Source organism: Rosa chinensis, chromosome 6 (assembly GCF_002994745.2).
Source record: "Rosa chinensis cultivar Old Blush chromosome 6, RchiOBHm-V2, whole genome shotgun sequence".
Lineage (NCBI taxonomy): Eukaryota > Viridiplantae > Streptophyta > Magnoliopsida > Rosales > Rosaceae > Rosa > Rosa chinensis.
The window spans coordinates 40,693,747-40,721,456 of NC_037093.1; the positions used below are offsets into that span (position 1 = coordinate 40,693,747).

The following is a 27,710-nucleotide window of genomic DNA, read 5'->3' on the forward strand; positions in this document are numbered from 1 at the left end:
TGGCTTTCTGTGAGAAAATTAAAGTTGTCACATTAACGTTAACCGACAACTCGTAGAAGTTATCGCCTAATTGATTTTCAGTGAAGAAATTCAGGTTGTCACATAGTCATCAAGCGACAACCTGAAAAAGTCATCGCTTAATTGGTCTTTTACGAGAAAATTGAAGTTGTCACATAAACATTAACCGACAACTAATAGAAGTCGTCGCTTAATTAGTTTTCAGTGAGGAAATTGAAATTGTCACATAAACATTAAACAACAACTCGATAAAGTTGTCGCCAAATTGATTTTCAGCGACGAAATTCAAATTGTCACATGAACATTAAGCGATCAATCGATAAAGTTAACCCGATAAAGTTGTCGCCAAACTGATTTTCAGCGAGGAAATTCAAATTGTCACATAAACATTAAGCGACAACCCGATAAAGTTGTCGCCAAATTGATTTTCAGCGTGGAAATTTAAATTATCACATAAACATTAAGCGATAACCCGATAAACTTGTCGCCAAATTGATTTTCAGCGAGGAAGGTAAGGTTGTCACATAATTATTAACCTACAACTCACATATCTAGTTGTCACATAAACATTAAGCAACAATTCACAGAAGTCGTCGCCTAATTAATCTTTTGCGAGGAAGTTAAAGTTGTCACAGAAACATTAACCGACAATTGGTAAAAATTGTCGCCTAATTAACATTTTGAGAGGAATTGGATGTCGCATAATATCATATGAGCAACAATTGTCAATTTCTTGCAAATTCCTACTTTATGCGACAAATTGGTTGTTGCTGATGGGATCATGTGCGACAACTGAAATTTCCTAATATTTGCCAAGCTTTGCGATTAATTTTGGGTTGTCACAATGAAATTTCTCGCTTTTGTTATTTTCTCTTGCCTTATAAGGAGGATGATGAGTTTCATTCCAAGAGGATTCGTATCAATGCCCATGCTTTGGACAATCCTACAGACTTCGAAAACAGTCACTCTTTACTTTCGACCTTAATTACACCGTACCAAAACCATGAGCTGAAAATTATAGAATCACTACAAGAATAATCCACATAGGTGTCAGTACGTAGGACAGTTGACCTTTTTGAACTTGACATACGTCAAGTTACACATGCGGAATTAGTTTGATCAATTGTGCCATTATTGGTGAACTAACCAACTATTGGTTATCTAATTTCTTAACCCTAGTTACCCAGGCAAAGTGGTTGTACAGATATCAATTTTAGTGACCAAAGCTTTTTTGAGTCGTGTGAACTGAGAATGTATTCTAAATTTATCAGGTGATAATTGGAGTCCAAGCAGCTTTCAAATTTGAAGTGGTTCAGGGTTTTTAAAAAGCCATGAACTTTAAGTGGAACACTCTGAATGAATGATAACTATGGTCCGAGCAGGCCGAGGGGGTTACGCAAATTGATTAGTAGATCGGAGAGGGTGGCTTTAGCTGCGGTTTCCCGCCAAAAGGGTGCACACCGTTTTTCCCGCCAAAAGGGTGCACACCGTCGTACAGCGATGCGGTCGCGTCCTTAGGTTGGTCTCTGCCCTCAATCTGCTGTGAAGTGACTGTACGAGCCTAGTAAACATAGCATGTCTATAATATTATAGAATACTGTAGTGTCTACAATGTGAAATACATTGGGTAAACTATGTGAAGGTTGAACCATCAACTGATGAACTTTAGTAATATCATTATATCAGATAGACCTAAGACTGTCAATTCCGACACGATCCGATAACACGACTCGAAATCTGCACGAAATAAAGCGGGTCGAACCCGTACGATTAAAAAGCGGGTCAACCGTGGGTCAACCCGCCATGACCCCTATAATAAATGGGTTGGCCATGGGTCAACCCATCAACACGAAGTGAACCCGTATAACCCGATTCTATTATACTTCTTGAAATTTTGGACATTGGGAGTATTTGATCATAGGATTACACAATTTGAAATATTTTGCTTTATAATTATTGGATTTAATTATTTATGAATATATATATAATTATTTATATTCTTCGTCTTGTGGAGTTTTTAGTGAATTTAATCAATTTATGCAATTTTTTTAGTTAAATGGGTCACATTGTTAACCCTTAAATGGGTCATTTTGTCTAACTCGACATGATCTTTTTGTTAAATGGGTTAAGCGGGTTGGAAACAGGTAACCCGTTTAATGAATAGGTTGGGTTTGGGTTTAGATTTTTGACACGATTATTAAATGGGTTGGGTTTGAGTTTGTATCTTGTGACACGACAAATGCCTTGACCCGACATGACCCATTGACAGCCCTAGATAGACCGTCAGATGAACAATAAATAAATCCGTTACATGTAAGTGTATCATATGATTATGGAGCCTTTATTTATTTTATTTTTTTGGAACCATTTGATTATGGGGCTTGAATTGATATGTTACCAAACAAAAAACATATTATCAAAATACTTTAAAGGTGAATACAATATTCAATTAACCAAATTAGTTAGAACAAATAACTTTAACCGAACAATCTCCTCCAACCAAACCAACTCAAGACTTGTGTTTTTTTTTTTTTTTTTGAACAAACGCAAATCAGGCGATAATCATTCATCTAAAGCCAGAAAGGGCCATTACATATCTTCCCTTTACCATCATGGGATAGATAAAGAGTTTGTGATAATGACACAGCGATACATAGATTAGATCCAATCATTTGATGGTTCCATGCTCAGAAAGGGAGCCTATAGACTATTAACTACTACATAATAAATAGATAGAGTAAACAAGACTCGATGACCCTTACTAAAAAAACCTAGAAGCATAGCTCCCTAAAAAAGTAGGGAATTCGCCGCCCAGGTCCTTCAGATCTTCACCGCTGCACCGCTCCTCAAAACCACACCACTGCTCCCCATCGGACCCCGCCGCCGCCCAGATCTGCAAAGCCCGCGCCGATGCCTACTATCCTCGCACAACACACCATACCCAGAGACAACGTCTGGAACTCACCACCGCCTCCCGTTCAAAGCCTTGAGTTTCAACTCCTCTCCCCAGACCTCCCTGACCAAATAGCAATTCCAGTCCGGCAGCAGCCCATTAGCGGCAAGGCAAACCCTCACCGATCTAGAACACCGTCGGACTAGCAAGATTATGAAAAACCTAGTCTTTTGGGTGCTCCGGATTTTTTGGAGCTCTTGAAGTATTGAGGCTCCATTTCAAGACTTGTTAGGTGTTGCTGAGTCTCTTTATATACCTCAATATATAATTCTTAATGAAATGAAAACTAGAAACCCTTTTACTGTTACGTTTTGGAAAGGGAGGAGTAGGAAAGTACTAGGAGAAATTTTAATAAAGTGAAACAATTAATTTATATTCTTTCTCATGCACTGAAACATATAATGCATTTTTGAGCGTAAAGCAGAAATCTGAGAGCGCATATACTCCAAGGACTCCCTGAGCTTTAGAAAGTTTGTCGATGTTTGGATGTTTGATTGCGATGTAGCTAAAAATCCAACTCCATTGGGTTATGATGCTGATGGCGCACAATATCAGGCCTCTTCTAATGAGGGATTTCTTATTAGACCAATTTTTCGGTCACATACCAACATCTCCACCGTTCATTTTCTAAGTCTTTATGAGTAGATTAATTCTGCAAATTTTCACCCAAATTGATTATCGTTAAGGTATCGAACTAGTTCAAACCAATAGACGAACCGAATCTATCTAACCAGAATCGTTCATGTTTAGAAACGTAAATCACAATTATGAATGCCTTAACGATCATCAATTTGACTAAAAATTTATATAAGCGATCTACATATTGGAACCTAAAAACTGAATGGTCAAGATGTCGAAATGTGATCGAAAAGTGGGTCTCACAAAGAATTCCTTAAAATGACCAAAAAAAGGTATATATATACCCATCTAGTGAGTGATCCTCTTTTTTTTTTTTTTTTGCTATTTTAAGGGATCACTTATTAGACCCACTTTTCGATCACGTATTCACATCTCAACATTTCAATTTTTAGGTCTACATGAGTAGAACACCTCTGCAAACTTTTAGCCAAATTGATAATAACGTTAAGTCAATCATAACTGTGATTCACAATTATAAACATGAACAGTTCAGGTTGGACAGATTCGGTTCATCAATTAATTTAATCTCGTTCAATACCTTAACATTATTAATTTGGCTGAAAATTTACATAAGTGATTTAGGTCAAGATATCAAAATACGATCGTTAAGGCATTGATAACTACCTTAAAACTAGTTCATCCATTGGTTTAAGCGAGTTAGATACCTTAACGATCATCAATTTGGATGAAAATTTGCAGAGATGATCTATACATTAGTACCTAAAAACTGAACGGTCAAAATGTGGATATGCGACCGAAAAATGACCATAAACTCTAAATGCGCACTTTAATGGAGCTCTGCTCTAGATAAGATCTGTGTGTTTGTGTGTGTGTGTGGCAATGCTATATGTATTTACGTGTACAGAACAAGATATATTAAACCTCTATTCAAGACCAAGGAATAACAAACACCAAATCTGTATTGCACCATGCATGTATTAATTGCATGCTAATAGGAAACGGTGGTTCATCAATTGGCAAGGCTACTGTGTGACAAGTTTTCTAAATTTTTAGTTTATTACTATTTTCGGAATAAAGTTTGGGGAATTTACTTGAAAGAAAAAAAAAACTAGAAAAGAGAAATCAATAACACATGAGTTCAGAAACAATCATTTGTTTAATTTAAGCCACAGTTTGAGGTACATTGTTAATTTAGATCATGTTTTAGAAAACTTTTTTTTTTTTTTTTTGGGCAAAAGAAATCATGTTATAAACGCTTGTAACTTAATTCTCATGTGAAAAGAACAGTTGGGTATTTGACTTCGATTTAGTTAGTTTTACATGATAATTAAGCAACAAAACCTGCATGAAGCAATGATATATTTAAACCTCTGAGGCTCTGTCTCTCACTGAGTCCTCTTTAGTTAGTTGATTCGATTAGTCATGAATTTATGATATTAGACTGAATGTTTTTGTTTGGAACGGGAGGAATAGGAAAGAGAAGGAAGGATGATGGGGAATCTGGAGAAAGTTCACCGTCAGAAGTCGGATGAAAGAACATGTGAAATATGCAGCAAGCTCTTCTCAAGCAGAGTCACCGGAAACGTTGTATATGCCGGCGACCCGCGTTCCGGATCGCACGAACCCAATCACGGGGCGTTCGCTATCCGGATCGGCAAACATAGCGATCCCCGCCTGCGTTCAATCAACGTCAAAGCCCAGTATCAATCAACGCCAATCGCGTTCCGGCGACCACTTTTTCTTGGCGGCGGCGGCCGAAGAAGGTTGATGTTCTTGAACCTCAGCCATGTTCTTGAATCTGGGATTTCTGAAGAGATGAAGAGAATCAATGGATGCGAAAAGGAGATCTTCGATTTTCTGGGAAGATTACAAAATCTCCTATGAATCTCTGAGATTTTGGCGACGGCTTTCTTAGCACATTAGAGAAGAATGCGTGGTGGTGGTTGTTCACGACAGGAATTGAGTTTTTTTTTTTTTTTTTAGTCAAAAGCATAGATGATTAAGGTGATGATGATTATCTAAAAAAAAATTTAAAATTAAAGGCAGCTTTCTTTATTATTTATTTTTCTGTTATTTGTTAATTTACTTATTTATCCTCCATAAGTAATGTAGTTGTCATAGTATGTTAATAATGGGTATTTAGGTAAAATAAAAGTCCTTTCGGATTAAGACTAGGAATCCTAATTTTCAAAGATTTTATTGATTGATAAACTCTATATAAGCTGCAATTCATAGTAGTACGTACAACTACAAAGCATAAAACAAAACTTTATTATTTTAGCTCAGTTCAACAATGGCGTTTGGAAAAAGAAAACCATCACATCAAGAACCAATTTTAGAAGAAAATTATGAAGATCATGTTGGTGAGTATGAAGACAATAATTCTGTTGAAGAAACTCAAGCGAGTTATACAGACCAATCATCGAGTAGAAACAGCCATGAACAAGCTCAAGAATCTCAAGAAATTCCAATGAATTCTGACCTAAAGCCATTACTCAATGAAGTTATTATCACAGGTGGAGCGCAAGGAAAAAAATCAGGTGGAACAAAATCATGGACCTGCAAACATTGTAATGGTCAATATAAGAGTTCATATACTCCCATTCACTACCACTTTTTTGGAAATCTCCCTGGAAAAAAATCAGAGATCCGTCGATGTCAATCATTGATTAATAATCGGGAGGAATATGAAAGAGTTCGCAGAATGGTTATGGAAGCTGAAAAAAAAAAAGGAGTTTCTTCATCTTTGAAAAGCTCAACAATCTTGAGGCAACAACCCCAAAAATCCACTGCGGATGCTCTTGATGATATGTTCAAGATTATGGACAAAAATAGTGTTGATATGAAGGTGATGAGAGGATTGTGCGCTAATGGAATTCCGTTTAATGTGTAAAGAAATCCCCAATTTCATGAGATGATTTCAGCTATAAATAATGGACCCAAGGGTTATAAGGCTCCATCTTCTGAAAAAGCAAGAACTACTTTGCTTGATGAGTGTAAACGAAGTCTAGAAAAAGAATTAGATCCTATTAAAGATACATGGTTTACTCACGGTGTTTCAATTGTATCAGATGGATGGTCTAACGTGAAGCGTGAGCCACTTATCAACATTATTGCTGCAAACAGTAGAGGAGCTATGTTTCTTTATGCTCAAGATTTTTCTGGGATACCAAAAACTGGTGACGTGATTGCTGCCTTTATGCTTACTGCAATTGAAGATGTGGGATCGTCAAATGTCCTCCAGATAGTCACTGACAATGCAGCAAACTGTGAATATGCTGGGAGAGAGATTGAAAAGATACATAAACATATCTTTTGGTCCCCTTGTGTTGTTCATACCTTGAATCTTATTTTTAAAGATTTGGCAAAAGAGTTTGAGTGGTTTGAGGAAATTTATAATATTGGAAAAGCTATTGTTAAGTTCTTTTTGAACCATTCACATGCTTTGGCCACGTTCAGAAGTCAATCAAAATTGGAGTTATTGAAAGTTGCAAAAACTAGATTTGCATCGCATTATATCTTATTGAGGCGACTTATTGATTGCAAAGAAGCACTAGCAAGTACGGTAATTATTCAAAAATGGAAAGATTGGGTGAAGACTTTAGATGGAGAGAAAAGAAAACTTGGGGAGAATATAACACAAGCTGTGTTGGCAGACAATTTTTGGGACGATGTGTTGGCTATAGTGAATATCACAAAGCCAATATATTTTTTAATTAAATATTGTGATGGTGATGGTCAAAAGATGGGTGAAGTTTATGAAAGGATGGACAATATGCTTGGAGAAATAAGAGAAGCTATGAGTTCTGGGCCGCTCTCTAAATATTTTCCACAAGTCGAAAAGATTGTGCTCCAAAGGTGGCAAAAAATGAATTACCCTATCCATTGTGTTGGATATGCCCTAACACCAAGATTTTATGATAGAGAATATCTTAGTAAAAAAGCACCAGGAGGATTAATTCGACAGAGCCCTAATCAAGGTGTAGAAGTTATTACAAGCCTCATGGAAGCATTTGATAAGATATCAGAAGATGGAGGAGAAGCAGAGTTATTAAGTCAACAATATGCCATTTTTCATCAGCGAAAAGGTATTTTTGCTTCACAAGCTGCCCAGACAGATGCTGTAACTATGGATGCCATTGATTGGTGGTCAACATATGGTTCACAAGTTCCAGAATTAGCAGAAGTTGCACAAAAGGTAATATTTTGTTATTATTAATATTTTAATCTCTGTTCATTATGCATTATTGTTGTTATAGGTTGTTTTTTTTTTTTTTGTTAAACTTGCCGTTGGTAGGTTGATTTTTGATTATTGTTATAGTTTTTTTTTTTTTTAATAACTTTGCCGTAGGTTGAATGATTGATTACTTTTATAGTTTTTTTTTTTTCCTGCAGGCAACATGATTGATTACTTTTATAGTTTTTTTTTTCCCTAGACTTTGCCATAGGCTGAAACTGAATGATTATAGTTATGTTTTTTTTTTTTTTTTGTTAGACTCTGCCGGCTGAATGATTGGTTACTGCTATAGTTTTTTTTTTTTTGGTTGGACTTTGCCGTGGTTGAATGATTGATTGCTCTAGCATATTTATTCTATGAGTTATTAAATTATTTTTTATAGGGAAAATCGTCCGTACCATACCTGACATTTGGCCCATTCTAAACTTTCGTACCTCACGTTTAGAAAATATCAGAACGGTACCTGAGGTTCTGACCCCGACTGAAGTTTGGTACCTGGAGCCGTTAGCTTTGTTACGAAAAATGCATGGTGAAGGATATTTTCGTCTTTTCATGTCATAATTCATTATTTTTTTTATCTTAGTATTTTTTTCTATTTCTTTTTTTCACTATCTCCCTACTGTTCCTCTCTCTCTCTCTGAACCTTCAAACAATCCCACTTCAATGTCCAAATTCCACAACCCATTACTCCATTAGTCTCAACCATCCAAAATGAGCTTCAAGAAGCTCAAAGCTTCAAACTTTGGCTTGTTTCTATTATATTCAACGGTTTCCCCACAACCCAAATCTATATACATATATCCCTAAGCTAGTCCTCTTCTTCTCATCTTCTCCTATTTCGTTTCCCAGAAAAAATATAAGGCCCCCCATCATTTGATTCAATTCCAAACAATCAGCAACTGAAGCAAGCCAACATGGATTTTATATACCCAATCAATACGAAACAATGATTTCAGAAAACCCACTGAATTACTCAAATCAATAGACCCAACCGTAAACCAAAGAATTGAAATTGATTGAAAACTAAATAACAAGGAGAGACAGAGACGAAGATGGAGGCTGGAGATTGAGAGAAAGGAGCAATATCAGAGATGAAGTTTTGAGCCTCAGAATCGGATTGAGGTCAAGCGCTGGAGAGAGAAAGAGGCGCGCGGTGGTCGACGACGGAGTCATGGTCACTACGGTGGTCGATTGAGAAAGGCTGATTTCACTGGGACATTGGAGCCGATGACAACACCTATCTGGAAACTAAAACCGAGACATCAGAGTGCAATTACTTCCACAACATACCAAAATCCCAACCCGCGGCCCACATTAACAGATCATATTCCCAGTCGGAGAAGTACACCCAGTCCGAAACTGAGAGATTAGAGTATGATTTCTTCGTCCCCAACCATAACCCTAAAGCTCCGACCAAGGCTCAGTTGGAGAAGTATGCTCAGTCGGAGAGAGAAGAGGTCCAGTGCAGCGAATGGGGCGATAACGATCACTACAGCACAACGAGCTTGTCTGAAAACGAAGACGACGACAGGGATTCGAGATCCGAGATGGGGACCTGGTCGAATTTCAACCCGTCGGTTCGGGCCGAGTCGATTGTGAGCTCGGTGCCGCTAGCCCAGACGATGTCGAAGTATGCGCCGAGCATGAGGTCGGAGGAGTCGAAAGGGAGTACTTAGCGGAGAAATGAAATCTCGAACATGAAAATGGTGGTGAGGCATAAAGACTTGAAGGAGATTGTGGAGGAGATTAAGGAGAATTTCGATAAGGTCGCGGCGGCCGGAGACCAGGTTTTCGAGATGCTCGAGTCCAATAGGGCCCAGCTTGATCGAAGCTTCCGCCCAACCTCGGCGATTTGACATTAATTGAGTCGGAATGCCCAATTCCTCCGCCGCCTTCATAATTTTTTTTTGCTTTTTTTATTATATGAAAAAAATTAAGGAAAACAAAAACAAAAGGGTATATTGGTCATTTAATGATCAAAATCCTTCAACTGTCAATTTTTGTAACGGAGCTAATGGCTCCAGGTACCAAAGTTCGGTCGGGGTCAGAACCTCAGGTACCGTTATGATATTTTCTAAACGTGAGGTACGAAAGTTTAGAATGGGCCAAACGTCAGGTATGGTACGGACGATTTTCCCTTTTTTATATAGCAATATCTTGTAATTTGCCATCTTTTTTTTTTTGTCAAGTATATTAATTAGTTTACTAACTTGATATGTATATGTTTTGTTCCATACGATATCACAAATAAATAGGTACTAGCTCAACCAATATCAAGTTCATCTGCCGAAAGGAATTGGAGTACGTATTCATACATTCACAGTGTCAAGAGAAATAGGCTGAATGCTGAAAGAGCTGATAAATTGGTTTTTATTCATTCCAATATTCGTCTTCTTTCACGTTTCTCTGAAGACTACAATAATGGAACTTATAAGAGATGGGACATTAATCCAGAATCAACAGAAGTAGATGAGTCGCCATTGAGATTGGAAGACTTGCGATAGAGAATGTTAGTCAACGGAAACTATGTTGATGAGTAAGATTCATTGCGTACCAAGAACACATCAAGCAGACCTATTCCACCCATTCTCAATGCACAACCGATTAGGCAAGGAACGCATCAAACTCATATATCTAGATTTGCAAGAGGAAGAGACTCAAGCGGCACTTCAAAATAAGGACTTAGACAGGCGTGATGGCCAAGCCTCCCACTAGGTTCCAGCCATCGAAAAAAAATGTTATTTTTAAGCATTATTTTTCTTTGTTATATTAAAAAACTCAAGCAATTTTTAAGCAGTAATGACAATTTATTTTAAGGGCTATTTCCCGTTTACCGAGATATCCCAAGTATTATGCCCAAGTACACACGTACTTATGTATCTTACTATTCTCTTGTGAAAAGACTAAAAAGGGTAGTTCCTATGCTATCCCGAGTTTTAGAGCATTTGTCTTCCTTAGAAACTTTATTAAAAAACAAAAACAAGACTAGCCTTCAACATGCCCAAGTTTTTCTCCTAACGACTTCCTGCTTAGCGGATACTTTAACAGGCGGAATCACTGCTACTTGTCTTAATCTTAGTTTTAAAACTGGTTTTTTCAGGTAGGCAAAACTTTTCAAACTTCAAAATTCGTATAGGAAACAGATAGTGATAGTTATGGATGGAATGCAAAACTATGGATCAGATAGTGATAGGTAGAATGCAAAATAGATAATGATAGTTAAAGATATTTAATTTTGCTACTTTTGACAAACATGGATGGGTAATCCTTATTTTATTTATTCAATAGAAATACATGCTAGAAATTCAAAGCCTCATTCTCAGGTAAACAGCAAAAGGCTGTTTAGCTATCCATAAGAATGAAAACAGGTACTTACTTGTAGTGAAAGCACACTACTGCACACCGAACAGGAAAACACACTGCTACTATGGCTTTCGTATTACTTGAGAGAAGACTCTTCTACTCAATTTTTCGATGCCTTACAACTGAAACTTAAAGCTCCTTATATAGAGAGCAGAACTCAAAATGGAATTCAAAACATAAAAATGTATAGAACAACTCCGTGAACTTTTGCTTTTCTGAGTGCTCCTGCTGGTGGAGGTCGGATGGAGAAAAACAAAAGCAGGTAGGTGAAGTGCTTTTCTTTTTGAAAGCAAAAGTAGCCTTTAACTTTTAAAAGGTCAAAAGTGCTACAGTTACTAGTTTGGTGTTTTCTTCTTTCACCTGTAGCTTCACCCGTGATGCTACATATTCTCGTCTGTTTCTGAATGGTAGCCAAAGACAAAGGAGCTGTTGTCTGCCTGGGCCATTCTAACAGTGGTAGAATTATCTTCGACGTCTGTATCAACATACATTTTGTAGTGGTTGTCTGTTTCAAGCTTTTCCACCCAGTGCATGCATGCCATAGTCGAATCTATCTCTTTTCTGGTGAGAGATAGGAATAGGTCACTGCTGACTACGTCAGGGTGATGGTATGCAGTGATAATAATTTTTTCTCCTGCTGCCAGGAAGGTATTGCTGATATCTTCAGAGATGATCTTTTTGATGTATTCTAGAGCCATGGCCTTCATCCACGGGATGCTTGAGTTTGGTTGGCCATTGTACCCGTTTGCCTTTTGGATCCATTCAGGGGGAGTGGATCTAAACTTCAGACGAAGCATACAGTCATTTTTCCTGATATTTTTGACTGTGTTGACAATGATTGGTGGCAAACCTTTCAGATCATCATTTGTTTTGGTCCACAGATTATGGACAAAACCATTTTCAACAAGCCAGAGCTTGTGTTCTTGAGGATGTTCACTCTGAACATTGACCAAATATCTTCCAACATAAGGACCTGAAACAATAAAGAGAGTGGGAGGAACCAGGTCTTCTGAATTATGCCTTCCTATCAGACTGTGGAATTCATGCCAGTCTGATTCATTCAGTGCCATGATAGGGACCTTAGCACTTTCAGGACTTTCAAGGAAGTTAATTTTTTCTTTCTTTACAGCACTCTGCTGTGTATGCATTTCTTCAAACTGTGGCCTACCATTTTCGTAGAGTTCTTCAGCTAAGGCAAAGAGAGCTGGGAACATTAGACCACTGCTTCTTTCTTGAAAAGCAAAAAGGAGGTTATCCAAAATTGCTTTCTGGTGATAGGCTAGTCTCCTGCCAGTTCTGAATACAGGAGTATCAAAAGTTCTTAATTCATAATTGAAAACATTTATAACTCCAGTTGGAGTTGGTCTGCTTTTTGGCAAAGCAGCAGCCGTCAACGGTCTTGAGAAGCCTTTACCGTCTGCCGTTTGAGACGGGCTAGCCAATCCTTTACCCTGGGATTGATCAGTTGTGGCTAGTCCTTTTGGACTTAGCAGAAACCTTTTAAGGATTTTTTCTTTGGTTTCTTTGGAATCCTCTTCAGGTTCATGTTCTTTCCCAGTTTTTCTGCTTCTGGGATTACGACCTTCGTCGTCATCTCTTTGGCTGAACATCGCCATTTCTCTGGTTAATGCGTCTGGAAGATAATTCTTGTTTCCTGCAATTAATTCAACAACATAATCATATTGGTTAAGAAACAATTGCCAGTTGGCTAATCTTCCTCTATCAGCAGCTTTATCAAGTTTAAAATTTTTGAAATTCTTTACTCTAGCACAATCGGTGCGAACAGTAAAGGGTTTTCCAAGAAAAGCTGGAGAATTTAAAATTGTTTTCTTGACAGCCAAAATTTCTTTTTCCCCTGTGGGATAATTCAGTTCTGCAGGGCTAAACTTGCCACTACAAAATTTGCAGATCTTTTCAATGTTAGTTCCAGGCGCTTTCGCTAGAACTACACCGGACCAGTAGTTATCACTCGCATCTGTTTGGAGGATAATTTCATCATTCTCTTCTGGTTGTTGAAGAGGAGGAAGGTTTTTGCAGAGATTTTTTATCTGCTTCACGATTTTTTCATCATCTTCAGTGAAGTTCCATTTTCTTTTGGAGCTTGTCTTGGGAGATAACATTGCTGTTAACCCTGAGATTTTGGGAATGAAATCTCTCCCATAATTTATGACACCAAGGAATCTCTCTAGACTCTTAGCATCAGGAATTCTATCTGGGAATTTCCAGATTTTCTCAAGAATATGAGGTTGGAGTTTTATTACTCCATTCTTGATATTTATTCCTAGGAAATCAACTTCATCAAGGATAAAGAAGATTTTCTTTTCACCTAGGATAATTCCATGCTGAACTATCAGCTTTACTACCTCGTGGAGGTGTTTCATGTGTTCTTCTCTATTTTTGGAGAAGACAAGAATGTCGTCTATATAGACAACGCAGAACTCCGCAACATGTTTGAAGATGTTGTCCATCTTTCTTTGGAAGATTGAAGGAGCTTGCTTTAGACCAAAAGGCATTACCAACCATTCGTAATGACCTTGTGGTGTTCCTAATGCAGTGAGAGGAATACTCTCAGGATGCATCTTGACCTGCCAGAAACCCGACTTTGCATCGAATTTCGAAAAGACTTTAGCTCCTCTGAGCTGGTTAATCAATACTCTCACTTGAGCAATTTGATAACCGTCTTTGACAGTCTTTTTGTTGACATCTCTGTAGTCAATCACCATTCTAGCTTTTCCTCTTAGAGTTTCTGCATGATTTCTCACGTAGAATGCTGGAGCATGATGAGGGCTAGTGGAGGGTTGAATTAATCTCTTGTTCAGGAGATCTTCAATATCTTTTCTGAATTCTTTTTGATCTTCCTCTTTGTATTGAGGAATGGCTTTGACATGACAGATGGCATTCATGTCATGCAATCTCAATTCACAGACCACTGGGTCTTTTTCCCAAAACTTCTGAGGATCTACGTCGATATTCTGCTCGATTAGTTTCTTGATTTTTTCAAGAGTGGGAATTTTCTGAGACTCAAGCTTGTTTTGAAAGTGCTTGAGGTTATGCTCATGGATGAAACTAGCTTCTTCATCTTCACTAGTTTCCTCTTCTTCTTCTTCAGAAGAATCTTCAACAAGTAATTCTTCTTGTTGCTTGATTTGGAGTATAGGCTCAAATTTGGGTTTGTAGGGGGTAAGATCGCCACTATTCTGTTGCGATCTCTGATACTAAGTAGTGAAACCAGGACCAACGACACTTTTTGCTTGTGTGAGTCGGTCTGCCCAGAACACCCGTTCTCCTTTTCTGAAGCCTATTGCTTCTTCATCCTGAATGAATCTTTGTTGGAGAATAAAATCATTTCCCAACAAGAAATCAGATCCTTGGCCTTCAGATTGCCAGACATTCTGGATGATAAATGTTCCTCCACCAATGGTGATATGAACATTCTTTGCTACTTTTTTCATGGTGAGATGGCTCCCATCAAATGTAACACCAGTAACGGATTTTTTCTTATCTTCCTTCCAGAGTTCATCTGGAATTGCAAATCTCTTTGCTACAGTAAATCCCGATCCATTATCTACAAAGGCATGTAGATGATATTTTTTGTGATCGGGGAATTTTAGTCCAATCTCTATGTAGTTGCTGTATCTACTAGTAGAGACGACATTCGATTGTTGAAGCTCGTTTTCTTGAGCTTGTTCCTTTGGAATGAATGGTTTACATTCTTCTGGAACAATTTCTGGTGTTTCAACCAGTTCAATGTTTTCATCGATTCTTTCTTCACCGATGATTTCTTCCTTTATTTTTGAGGAAGATGGTTCCATGATGATTTGTTGGAACAGAGTTTCTACTTCTTTCTCTTTTTTCTCAGAGAAATACTCTTCATATTCTTGTTCAACCAATTGGCTAACAAGTCCATTTTTGGTCTTTCTTCTTGCTTCAGCTATGAAGCATTCTTTATGATAAGTCTTCTTAGACTCTTCACAAAACATTGGGAGACCATTCTTTTCGTGACATAGGCAGTAGTCACAAACGAATGTACCAGGGTTACCTGATAAGAAGACATTAAAGATTCTGTCTTGCTTTCTTCCCAGTTTTTGATTCTCAAAACATTCATTTGTCTGGATTCGAAATACTCTACTTCAGAATCTATCTCAGACTCAGATGATGAATTCCTTTCTTCTTTCTGTAGATCTTGGAATCATGGCATCCCCAATTTGTGGGCATATCTAATATTCCATAACATAAATTTTCAACTCCTTTGAGTTGCTTCTTGGCCATCTTAGCTCTAAGATTGGCTTTGCATTGCTCTTTCAGTAATTGCCGGATTCTGTCGGCTATTCCTCCAACTGAAAATCTTTCAATTGGTTTTTCAGCTATGCTTTCTCTCACAGCTGTTCTCCATGGTTCAGGGAGTTTTCTGTGCAACATATTAACTAGATCAGTATTCTCTAGTTCACCAATTGTACAGTAGTATTTTGTGAAATTCATTCAAGTATTCTTCGAAATATCTCATGTCACAGATTTTGAGAGCATAGATATTCGATTTTGCCGTTTCTTTAGCTTTCTCACTCAGATTTGAAAGATCTCCATAGAACTGATCGTACAGAGGTACTACAAAATCATACGGAGACTTTGAATTTTTTATATCTTCAAGCCAGTCTCTTCCTCTGGCAGTTTCTTTGAATGATAGGTAATACTTTTTTGCTACTCCAGTAAGAGTAGTTTCATAGTACACCTGCAAATCTGGTGCTTCAAATTTGCCAAGGGTAAGTGCAGAGGCCATCATTAGACTATCTACCCATTGGTCAATGGTTTTTCTTTTGTCTAGACTCTTGTCTAAATTTAACCAGATGCCATAGTTCGTGATAGGAACTCTAGGCAGATTGTCCTCTGGGACAAATCTTTGGGAATTTCTTTCCCCTTTTTTACCTGTGGGGGCTTTCTGAAATGGGAGTTTTGTTTCCCTTTTTTCTCTGCTAATGAAAGTTCTGGAGCTTTCCCCTTCTTCCATTTCAATATCTTGATAAGGAAAGACTTTTCTCGTCTTTCTGATTTTGTATTCTTTCATTTCTTCGATTAGTTTTTCTAATCGTTCAGGATTTTCACAATTCTCAGCTTCTTCATAAAGATCATAGAGCCTCTCAGCTCTGAGCATATGGACTGGTCTATTTAGATCAGCTTCCAGATCTTCTTCTGATATTGGCTCTTCAATAGTGGGTTTTGTACCACTGACACTAGCTTCTCTAGTGCTGTAGCTTCTTCTAAGAAGATTCGTGTTTATCTTGAGGTTCTCAGGACAGACATCACTTTTTCTGTGATTGTCAAAGTTGAGGCTGATTTCTCCAGTTTTTCTACTCTCGTAGGTTTTTGCTTTTGCTCTTTCCGGTTGCTTTTTTGGACAGGATAATTTCCATTCAAGAGGAAAAGTCACTTCATTCCAAGTAACTTTATGAATCTGTTGTGAATGGTTCTTCTGATTGGTGAGAAATCCAGTAGTAAGACCTGGGATATTTGTTATCCTTGTCTTGGGGGCTACTGTAGTGCTCATCAATTTATAGTATATTCTGTATACTATTGCGAGTTCTTGCATATCTTCTTTCATGGGTATGCCATCTGTCTTGACTCTCAGTCGTAAACAGTGAGCTGCATCTTTCAAGCTGGTGGTGAAGTTGGGGAAGCAGTTGAAATATGCTACTTGATCGCATAGAGATGCTTCAAGTGTACCCAACAGACTAGCTTGGAAGTCTGTTAACCTGTTATCCTGTAGAACACATAGGACTGAACAGTTTATGCCTTCATGAGCAAGCAGGTTTATGCCTACTTGGACTGCTCCAATATGCATAAATTGATATTTTTTTGCTTGAGCTCTGGCCACTTCTGAAGGAGTGATTAGTAGCAGATCAGTCTCTCCTCCTGCTGTAGCGAGGGTTGTAATTTTCAGTAGTTTAAAATAATGGCTATCCATTAAATCAAACTTTCCCCTTTTGTAGATTTGCTTGAAATCTAATTTTGGGATTGAGGAGTTTTTTACCTCTTGTTCGATTTCGTTAAATTCGAATTCTTCAGCATTTAGGAGTTGTACTCCTTTCTTTTTCCCAAAGATGCTTAACATCTTCATCTCTCTTTTCTCTGGGTCTTCATACCGGATACTAGTTTGACTAATAGATGGTTCCAAAAAAATCATGTTTGGAACAAGATTCTTATCTGGTTTCTCTAATGGTTTGAATCCATTAGCTTTCTTTTTTACTGTAGGCAATTTCTTGTCCTTCAGTATAGAATCCAGCATTTTTTGCTGTTCCTTGATTTTTCTACTGACGACTGTCAGCTTTTCTTCTTCCGTTTTTGGAAGTTCTTTGATATAATCCAGTTTGTTTTCCAATCTTTCCAATTGGTGGATTATAGCAGGTAATTTTTCTAGATGAGTTTGACATCTAGATAATTCTAGTAACAGCTTCTGATATTTCTCATCAGAAGATTTCAGTAGAGAATTTATTTTCTCTAATAACAATTCTGACATTGTCCCCATTAAGGAGGGGTTCTCCTTTGAGCTATTTTACAAGCTCTGATACCAGTGATTTGCGGATCTAACCAATGCTCAAATAATCAAGAGGTTTTTGTTCCTCTTCAAGAACATATAAGAGGTTATCAATCTCTTCTTCTATTTTATAGATTCTAGTTTGAAGTCTATAAATGATATCCCAATAGTTGGGTGATTCCCTATCAAGACTATCTCTATAGGCTCTCAGCTTTCTCAATTTTTCTCTTTCTTTTTGCAATTCTTTGCTAGTAATTTTGCAGATAGCTACTAATTCAAGTCTGTCAACGATCGAAATTATTATAGTAAATTGTACTGTTTACCTTTGAAATAGAGGATGAATTCTATCATACTTCTGTTTGAACAAATAATTTTAAGAATGGGCCCACCACGTTTCATCAAATGTAACAGAAAACTAAAACATATTATAAATACTTAAAGTAAAGAAACAACAGAAGGGTACTGATGGAATGAAAAAGAGAAAGTTGTGTAGATAGGAAAGAAAGAGATAGATGGCAGGGTGAAGAGGAATGCAAATAATTTGTTAGGGTTCTTGGGAAGTATTTTGATAGAATCAGGGTGTATGAGCATTAACCCTTATTTTAATTTTATAATTCTTCTTGGGATTTTTTTTATGTTATGATTATCTATTTATTATTTTTCCATAATTTTAATTATTATATGTAATTTATTTTAATTAAAATTAACTAATATATCTTAGCGTACCGCGTATCCTAAAGACTGGCGTACCGCGCACCTGTACCGCAACGTCCCGCGTTTCATGTAACATTGTTCTCAAGCCCCATGCACACCGGCCACCAAAAGACCCACAAGGGTTCTTTCTCACAATGCACCCTTTAATTCTTTTAACTTTCAGGAGCTGTCCCAAAACTTTTCTTGATAAGCCATCCCTCTCTGAGCATGTTGGCAAGTTTCACTCTAGATCAAGCTCGAAGATTCATGCATAATGAGGAGCAAGAAATCTAGCCTCAATCAATTAAGAACATGCCTACCTCTCTTTGTTCAGTATCGACTACCCTAGCCTCTCAATAATTGTAAATTAAAGCGAGAACCCTAAACCCATCAATGTTGTTGAACATTTCCAGATTTTTATTTATTTATTTATTTTTTCTTTGGGTTATATGAACATTTCTTTGTTTTGTTTTGATGTAAATGGTAATTCCTATATGTTTAATTTTTTTTGTTTTGTTTCTTTGTCTTTCATTTTCTTTGTTCATGTAAATATCCTAAATTTTCACAATTAGGGCTAATTATGGTCAGAGATTCTCTTTTTTCATAATGAGGACATTTGACCAAAATTAGGGCTAATTTAGGTCCTTGACGAAAACACGCGTCAATCTCTTCGCACGTGACTTTCACATGAGCTCCTGGGTTAGGTGAGTTACAGGTTTACCGAGAGGAGGGTTAATTTGTTTTTTTGATGAGAGGGAGGAGGGTGAATTGAGTTTACCCAAGAGTAGACGACTCGATCTGGGATGGGATGGGATGGGATGGGCGACAGTGAGGACCCCCAACGGATCCAATGGCGCGTGATGAGAACGGATGTTCGTTTTTGTTCTTGTTCTTGTATCTATCTCCGGCAGTGTCACGAAATCTCAAGTCATAAAAGCTCCGCGTTTTATATATGTTAATCGTTAATGGTTATGAATTAGGCTCAGAGTTTAATCCAAGAAAGGATTGTATAGGAGGGTCCCAAATGATTATATAGGAAATGATCACTATTTTTTATGTTGGTTGCCGGTGTGTTAATGGAAATTTTGATGCTATATTAAATGTTGATTTATTATTTCAAATCTGGGTTTTTCTTATGAACTGGGCATGGGGAGAAGCAAATAGGAGTTTGAACTAGAGGAACCCAGAGAAGGGGAGGATTATGATCGGTAATCTCTAGCTGTTCTGCAGCTACTACCTTTCATCTAGAGTAAAAGGCCACTGAACGGTTCGAGAGCCCATGGCTCTTGCTGGCTCACAAGGAAGCAGTGTATTTTTGCAAATGCCATGCGGCACCTAAGGAGGATGATCAGTTTCATTCCAAGCAGGGGCGGAGGAAAGTAGAAGGCTATATGGGCGCAAGCCTAGATAATATTTTAGATAAAAAATCTTTAAGAGTATGTGTGTGTGTGTGTGTGTGTGTATATATATATATATATATACCTTCAATTAATTTTGAAATTCCATTAGAACCAGCCAACGTGGAATTTCAATCTGGGAGACTGGAGATGGTGGGTTTCCGTTTTTGATTCTTTGGGTTTTTGTGGTGGGTGTTATGCGATGAATGCCCAAAAGTTTCAAATCTTCGACTCTGTTCCTGCCTAGCTAGTCTCTCTCTGACCATGGCAAAGCGCGTCTACCAAGTGTGGGAAGGAAGTAATGTAAGCCTCTATTTTTTTTTCTTAGGACTCAAATTTGGATCTTATACTGGAATTTCATTTGGATTTGTTGGGTTTCGGAGAATATTAGTGGGGTTTTGTGGATTTAAGTGGTTTTTGTTTAGGGTACAGATGGGAATTGGGTGAAATTAGGTTTTTTCTTTTTGAAGTTTCGGTCAAGTTTTTGCTTGGTTGCATATTGTGGCTTACAAGAAAGTTTTGAACTTTGGGAAAGTTCATAGAGTTTGGGTGGTATTGGGAAGTGGCAGATTTTGATTACAGGACTTGACCTTTTGTGTTCTAGGTCTTCGTTGTTCTTGCTGTTTTATACATTCCCATATCTGGGTTTCAACTTTCAAGGTTAGCACAACTTTTGGAATTATTCTGTTTAGGTTCATATCTTTCATGATATATTGCATTGGCTTGAAGCTGTGAGTATATCCCATGCACTTCTATACATTCAATTTTAGACAGAAAGCTGTGAGCTGTCGTCATTGTACCAAAAAAAAAATCTATAGAAAAATTAGTCTAATTTAATTGATTGTCTAATTAGCTTTGACAAGTTTTAGATTCTGGATCCGCCACTGATTCCAAGAGGATTCGTATCGATGCCCATGCTTTGGACAATCCTTCAGACCTCGGAAACAGTCACTCTTTACTTTCGACCTTACACCATACCAAAACCATGAGCTGAAAATTATAGAATCACTGCAAGGATAATCCACATAGGGGTCAGTAGGATAGTTGACCTTTCTGAAGTATTCTTGACATGCGTCAAGTTATATATAGATGTGGAATATAGTGTGATCAATTGTGCCATTATTCCTGAACTAACCAATTTTTGGTTATTTAATTTCTTAAGCCTAGTTACTCAGGCAAAGTGGTTGTAGAGATATCAATTTTAGTGATCAAAGCTTTTTGAGTCGTGTGAACTGAGAATAATTTCTAAATTTCTATTGAAGTCCAATTAAGCAGCTTTCAAATTTGAAGTGGTTCAGGGTTTTTACTTTTTTTAAAAGCCATGAACTTCATGTCGAACACTTGAATAAATGATAGTTATGGTCCGAGCAGGCCAACGGGGTTACGCAAATTGTTATTAGTAGATCGTAGAGTGTGACCGCAGGCACTGTGCTGCAATGCATAGTTGGAGTATTTTACATGCGTCGAAGGAGTTTATCTTAGGCTTAAGAAGCCTTTAAATTCTCCTTAACAAACTTAAAAAAAAAAAAAAAAAAAAAAAAAAAAAAAAAATCTTCCCGCCAAAGGGTGCACACCAACTGCTATTCTGCCGCCAAAAGGGTGCACACCGCTTTTTTTCATTCTTTCTTGCAACTACAACATGACACGCAGACATAGAGGTGACAAGTGTCGTACAGCGATGCAGTCACATTTAGGTGGGTCTATGCCCACAATCGGCTGTGAAGTTATGGAAATACAGTAGTGTCTACTATGTGAAATACAATGGGTTTTGCTCTTTTTGTGAAGGTTGATTAACCATTAACTGATGAACTTTAGTAATATCATTAGATCAGATAGACTGTCAGATGAACAATAAATAAATCCATTACATGTGAGTGTATCATATGATTATGGAGCTTTTTTTTTTTGATGACAAAATAACCTTACAACAAAAAAGAAAAATCACGAGAGACACCCATTCCCAGCTGATCCAAATGGAACGCTGGACATACCGAAAGCGGTAGGCAGTATAACCAAACTTTAGGACACTGGAAATTTATAAGCTAAGGATGCTAAATGATAGGCTACAAAATTGCATCTCTAAACGTATGTCTAAAAATAATATCGTGAAACTGAAGTGTCAATTCTTTAATGTCTCTGATTAAAGTCTTCATACTCCAAGGAATTGTTGCAGAACCCTTAATGCAATCAATGAGGAGCTTGGAATCTCCTTCTACTATGATTTTAGTTATATGATTATGGAGCTTGAATTGATCTGTTACCAAAAAAAAAAAAAAAGTATCACTACTACAAAAATTGAATCAGACGACGGCTAAAAACCGTCGTCTGATATGGAGGTAAAGCGTCATCTATCGAGGCGCCGTCTGATGAAGATCGATTGTAGGGAACCGTCGTGTGAAGGGCTCGGCAGCATGGCGCGCAACATGTCGGCAGCCTGTCGACAGCATTAGTTGTTGCGTGACTATTCTTCAGACGACGGGCGACTTTAGAAACTGTTGTGTGAAGGCAATTCAGAGGTCGCTTTATTTTATGCCCGTTGTGTGACTTTCATTCAGAAGACAGTTTTTCAAAGTATCCATTATCTATTTTACATTCAGACGACAGTTTTTATTTTTGGGTCATTGTGACTATTGTGCACATAGGACAGTTTTTTTGTGGTTATTGTTGTCCTAATAGAATGATTCAATGCATTATATTTGCTGGATGTGGAATCAAAAAAGACCAAATTAACTGATCAATATATATATAGAAGAAATTGTTATAATTCACATCATGCACCAAAATGAATTGTGCAAAGTTAATCTTTTATCCCCAAAGGAGTACATCTAATAGTACTCTCCTAGAAAAATACATCTAGAAATTTACTTGTGTCTAGCTTTACAAGCTTTGCTGCTCTCATGGCCTCATTGGAGTCTAGCTTTGGAAGTTTCCAAGCACTAACTCTGTAGGATTGCGAGTAATTAATACCCTGATCCTCTGAGATATCCATAACCCAACGTCTTTAAGTTGCTTGTTTCTTGAAGCATCTTGCTGGTTCATGGATTACAAGCTCTCTAAAAGAAGATCATGTCCTGCTCCCTCAGCAATCACAATAACCATATGTCCATTTTCTGAGTTGTTTTTCAATGAACTCAAAAAGTCCACCTCGTCCTTTTAAGAAAGAAAGGGGGAATCTGGAATCAAACAATAGTCCACATCGCGACTGGCAAGTGTAGCATACATAGCTATGAAACCTGCAACATGAATATATAGGTGCTATGTACAACTGCAAGCAGTCAACAACAAAATCAGCATGACAGAACCAAATTCATTTAGCATCTAATGTTGTACAAAAATATATTGACGAAGCTGCATATGTACTCTAGTTGATAATCCACAAGTTAACAACATATGAGGTTGATATGATTGTCAATTCAATGACATTAAAGCTGCAACCGTGTATTTATAACTAAAGATGTACAGGCCACAACAATTGAAAGACCAAAGAGACAGAAAATTACCATTGCATTTGAAGGAAGTACAAGACCTCCGGGTTTTAGCCAGCGATCTATGGCTGTAATGACACTTCCAACCACACTGTTGAAAAGTAAGCGTTTCAACAAAATAATTTCGAACCATATATGCCCATGTATATAATCAGAGGCACAGTTATAAACTAGCAGTAATTATACAATCCAATAACCAACATTTTAAGAATATAATATACAAAAATTTTGATAGCTACCTCATACAGAAGCATGTATCTCATCCACTCTAAAATTATAACATCAAAATAGGCTAAAACTATCTTGCCTTGAAACTCATTTTATAATGTGATGAAACAAAAATGGAATGACAATATAACAGTACAGAACCTATTACAAGTTACCACTCATCGATGGTTATTCCAGATGTTCATAAATCATAACATAATTCAAGAGAGAAACAACAGTATTAGTTTACTTGATCAAAAAAAGAAAATAAGAAAATGTTAAGTAATATAATCAGGGGCTTCTAGCCATGTGATGCCCACATATCATGGTGAGTAATAGAAAATTATGTGGCAATAGAACATAGCTTGAGCACTATAAGACCATACTATTATCATGGCTGAACGTTAATATTATGCATCAAGCATGATGGTCAGATATGATCAAAGCCTTGCAAAGTTATCAGTTATTTGCTGATATTCTTGACAGATTTCATAATTCAAAGGATATGCTAGCTGTCAAGTGGCACTCTATATCAACTATCTTAGGCAAAGTAAAGCACATTGAGTAGAATGTAACCAATGCTTACCCAACTAAATTAGCTGCAAGAACTGAGCGCAGGAGCTCTGATCATGATGGCAATGTCCTATGAATTTCAGAGGAAGGATAGGGAGTGTGGAGAAACCAACCGACTTTCATTTTGCTGTTATATTCCTTCAAGAATTTTGGAAGAAATATAAGATGGTAGTCATGGCACCAAACAACATCACCCTCTTCATAGTGTGCATTAACTATTGATTTTGTTATAACATCATGCTGTTCTTATTTCCTATGATCACAAATTACATTAATTATTAAGCAACTGTATGTCTAATCATCACTAAGCACTCTGAATATACTTATTTATTTCAGTTCTTGAGGCAAGGAAGTTCAAACCTTTAATCAGAAACCAAACTTTGATGAATTCCCAAGTGCTATGAAATCCAAATCACATTTCTTTCAATTCCAATAGGAAACTGAAATTTCAAGCACACTACTAACTTTTGTGTAGAAGTCTGGCGGGGAGAACAAAGCGAAGTTTGATTGAACAAAATCCATGTGGCATCCATTCTCCAATTTGAGCAAACCTGTTAGTGGTGCAGGGACTGTAAATTGCATTAAAATCAGAGAATGCAACATGAACTGAATATCAATCACATACAACAATTATGGGAACAAATTAAAACTTGGCCAAATAATAAAGCAACCTCTGAACAGAATCTCAAAACAAATTTGTGACATGTAAAATTTAAAAAAAATAAGAGTATCACGAAAGAGAATCACACAAAAAAAGGCCAAACAATAAAAGGATACTTAAGAATCAAACAATAGCAATGTACCTTCAGGACACCTTTCGCAAGGTAATCCGATCTATCCTCTCTCAACCAGCATCAAGTAATACATATATCGTTCCTAAACCATGATTCTCCACCTAAGTACTAGTTGATTCATGAACAACAATCAGTAAGCACAAAATAATCTGAAGGATGGTCCTTTCAAATTCTATAAATCAGAACACTACCACTGTATAGATTTAAACTTTTTACCTGTACTGGTAACAACTACTGAGGCATCTACCTTCATGGACTTCATCTCATCCAAAGTGGCAAGCGTATCCATCCCCCTTTTTGAATCCAAGCATATGTTCTCCAAAGATTTCATGGCATCTCCCTCTTCTACTTCTCCTCATCTGCTTCTTGAAAACAAAACAGCATATACAATCGAGTCATCAAACAATGTACACAACAGCATAAAAAATCTGGAAACAGAAAACTCATTTAATAAGCACTACGCTTCCTTCCAATACCTCATCCTCATTACGCCAAGGTTCAGAATTTCGTGTAGCCCCGGCCTCCACCACATAGTCATGTGATAAACCCAATTCCAATAGATGATTTGCAGTACATAAAATCAAATACCAAGAGGGAAAGCCACTACTTTTCTTTCTTTCGTTCTTCCTCTCCCCCCTTTTCTTTTTTCCTCTGAATCTCTTCTTTTTTCCTTTCTTCCCTGTTCTCTTCTTGTTTTTTCTTTTTTGTTCTTTTGTCTCCTCTCTTTTTCTTTTCGTCCGTAGAACATAAATGGTTTTGCCCTCTAAAAACCCAAAATCCACTATTATGCAAACTATAATAGGAAATCAATGATACACAATCGCTCACTCGATCAAATATGCCTAAACTTCTCATGCTATACCCAATTGAATAAAATTAGCAGAAATCAAAGAGAAAAACCCAATTGAAATCAAGACTGAAACTAATTTAGTCTAAAATCCAATCCAAATTATGAACCCATAAACTAATTTAGAAGAATAAAGGAACTAAATAATAAAATGTCCATGATCCAAAACATTAATCAACTAAATATTAAGTTAGACAAAGCCATAACAAAATCTAGTCGGGCTGACTCATGATGCTGCTGCTTCTTTATTCATATACAATCTTTCTCGCAGATCGAATACAAATGATGGTTGAATAATCAATTATGAGGTACTCAATCGTAAAAACCACTCAAATCCTTTACTCTGTTGCTTGTTGAAAATCACAGTATTCTAACGCTCATACATATATGTAAAATTGACTCACTACCTACTGTTAATAGCAGATACATGCATCATCTATCTGTTAATAGAGGACTTTTACCAAATACAGTAAAGTAGCTACAAAAACAAAGGATTGAAATAATGTACTGAATCTAAAACACACATGAAAACAAGAACAAATGCAATACACAGAAATTCATGGAATAATTGTTTCAAGTACTCATAAAGATATAACAGTTACAGACCATCAGTTACAGTTCATGATTTGACAAAAACAATGAAGCAAATGAAACTAGACAAGTGAGAAATGAGAACCCAACAGAGAGAGAGAGAGATAATTAATACCTAGTAGTGGGGCATTGGAAGGGGAGGTTGAATCGACAAAAAGAGGGAGTCCGATTAACTAAGAAACTAAGAAAGCCATAATAAGGCCGGAAACTAAGAGATGAAAGTTGGCTCATCTCTCTTTCGGTATCAATCATGATAGGAGCATTTTTATGCGACGTTTTAATAATTATTTCCTCATATTTTTCTTAGTTATTTCCTTTACTTAATCATTTTTAATTTAGTTTCTATTTTCTAGGTACATTGGAATAAAGGACAAGGAAATGAGCTGAAATGAAGAAATGGAGTTTTCCTGGTCCGACTAGGAATCCCAGTCAACGCAGGAATCCTGATAAGGCTAGGAAACCTGAAGGCATTAGGAGACCACATGGCTTGAAGATATTATGGGAGATTAAATCTGATTTTTTCATGGGAAATGATGGAGATAATGTGAAAATCAAGGAGATTACGTTGAGAAAATCTTGGGAGAGTTTCATGGGATTGTGCAACAAGAAAAGGTTCAAAACAAGTCCAGATTCATTCCTTAATCCCCTCAAGATATGTTGGCTGAAATTAGAGAATAAAATCTGCAATTTTAATGTGAAAATCAAGAGAAAATCAAGGGGAGGTTGTTAAGGATAAAGCCATGGAGAGATTTAAGGGAGAAAAGGTCCAAAATGAGTCCGGATACATTGTCTAGGTTCATGCCTAGATATTTGGCCGAAAATTGTGAATAAAATCAGATTAAATCATGGGAAAATCAGCAACAAAATATTAGGGATTGATTTTGGAGCTTTTTGATTGGTTGGATGACACAACAGAGCTGACGTGGCGCTACGTGATTGGTCGAAGCTGTGTGGTGCAACCAGAAAATTCTTTGGAAATTAAATTCATGAAGCCTTGCCTTCCCCTATATATATCCTCCTCTCTAGACATTTTAGACATCACCAACATCACAAAACACTCCACACACCCCATAATTCAGAAAATTCTCTCCATAACGTCAAGCTCTCTCTCCACCCTCTAGTGCAATCCACAGTTTCAAGCAAGGAAGAAGAAGAGAAGAAGAAGCCGTGAGCATCACCATCCATCCTCCACCTTGAAGACTTGCTTCCAAGATTCAAGAATCCAAACGCCAAGCCTCCATCCTCATCTCCATCTCATGGTGTAATTCAACCTCTTTCTTTGTAACCTTGTTTGATTTCGTTGGAATTGTTTCTAGTTGACAATAATATTTGAACAGAGTTTAATTATGAATTTCTTATGATTGAATGAATTTTTGATTCCTATAATTGTGATTCTAAGTTGCTTTTGTGAGATTGTTCAATTAAA

At 37.1% G+C, this 27,710-nt stretch overlaps 1 protein-coding gene across 1 annotated transcript; it reads left to right on the top strand.

Annotated features, from left to right (window-relative positions):
- The first annotated feature begins 6,485 nt into the window (after positions 1–6,485).
- On the top strand, positions 6,486–9,484 carry LOC112171337. The gene is made up of 2 exons (XM_024308536.1): positions 6,486–7,769; positions 9,143–9,484. Exons 1-2 carry the CDS (start codon positions 6,486–6,488, stop codon positions 9,482–9,484), a joined length of 1,626 nt encoding a protein of 541 aa, XP_024164304.1.
- The last annotated feature ends 18,226 nt before the right edge of the window (positions 9,485–27,710 follow it).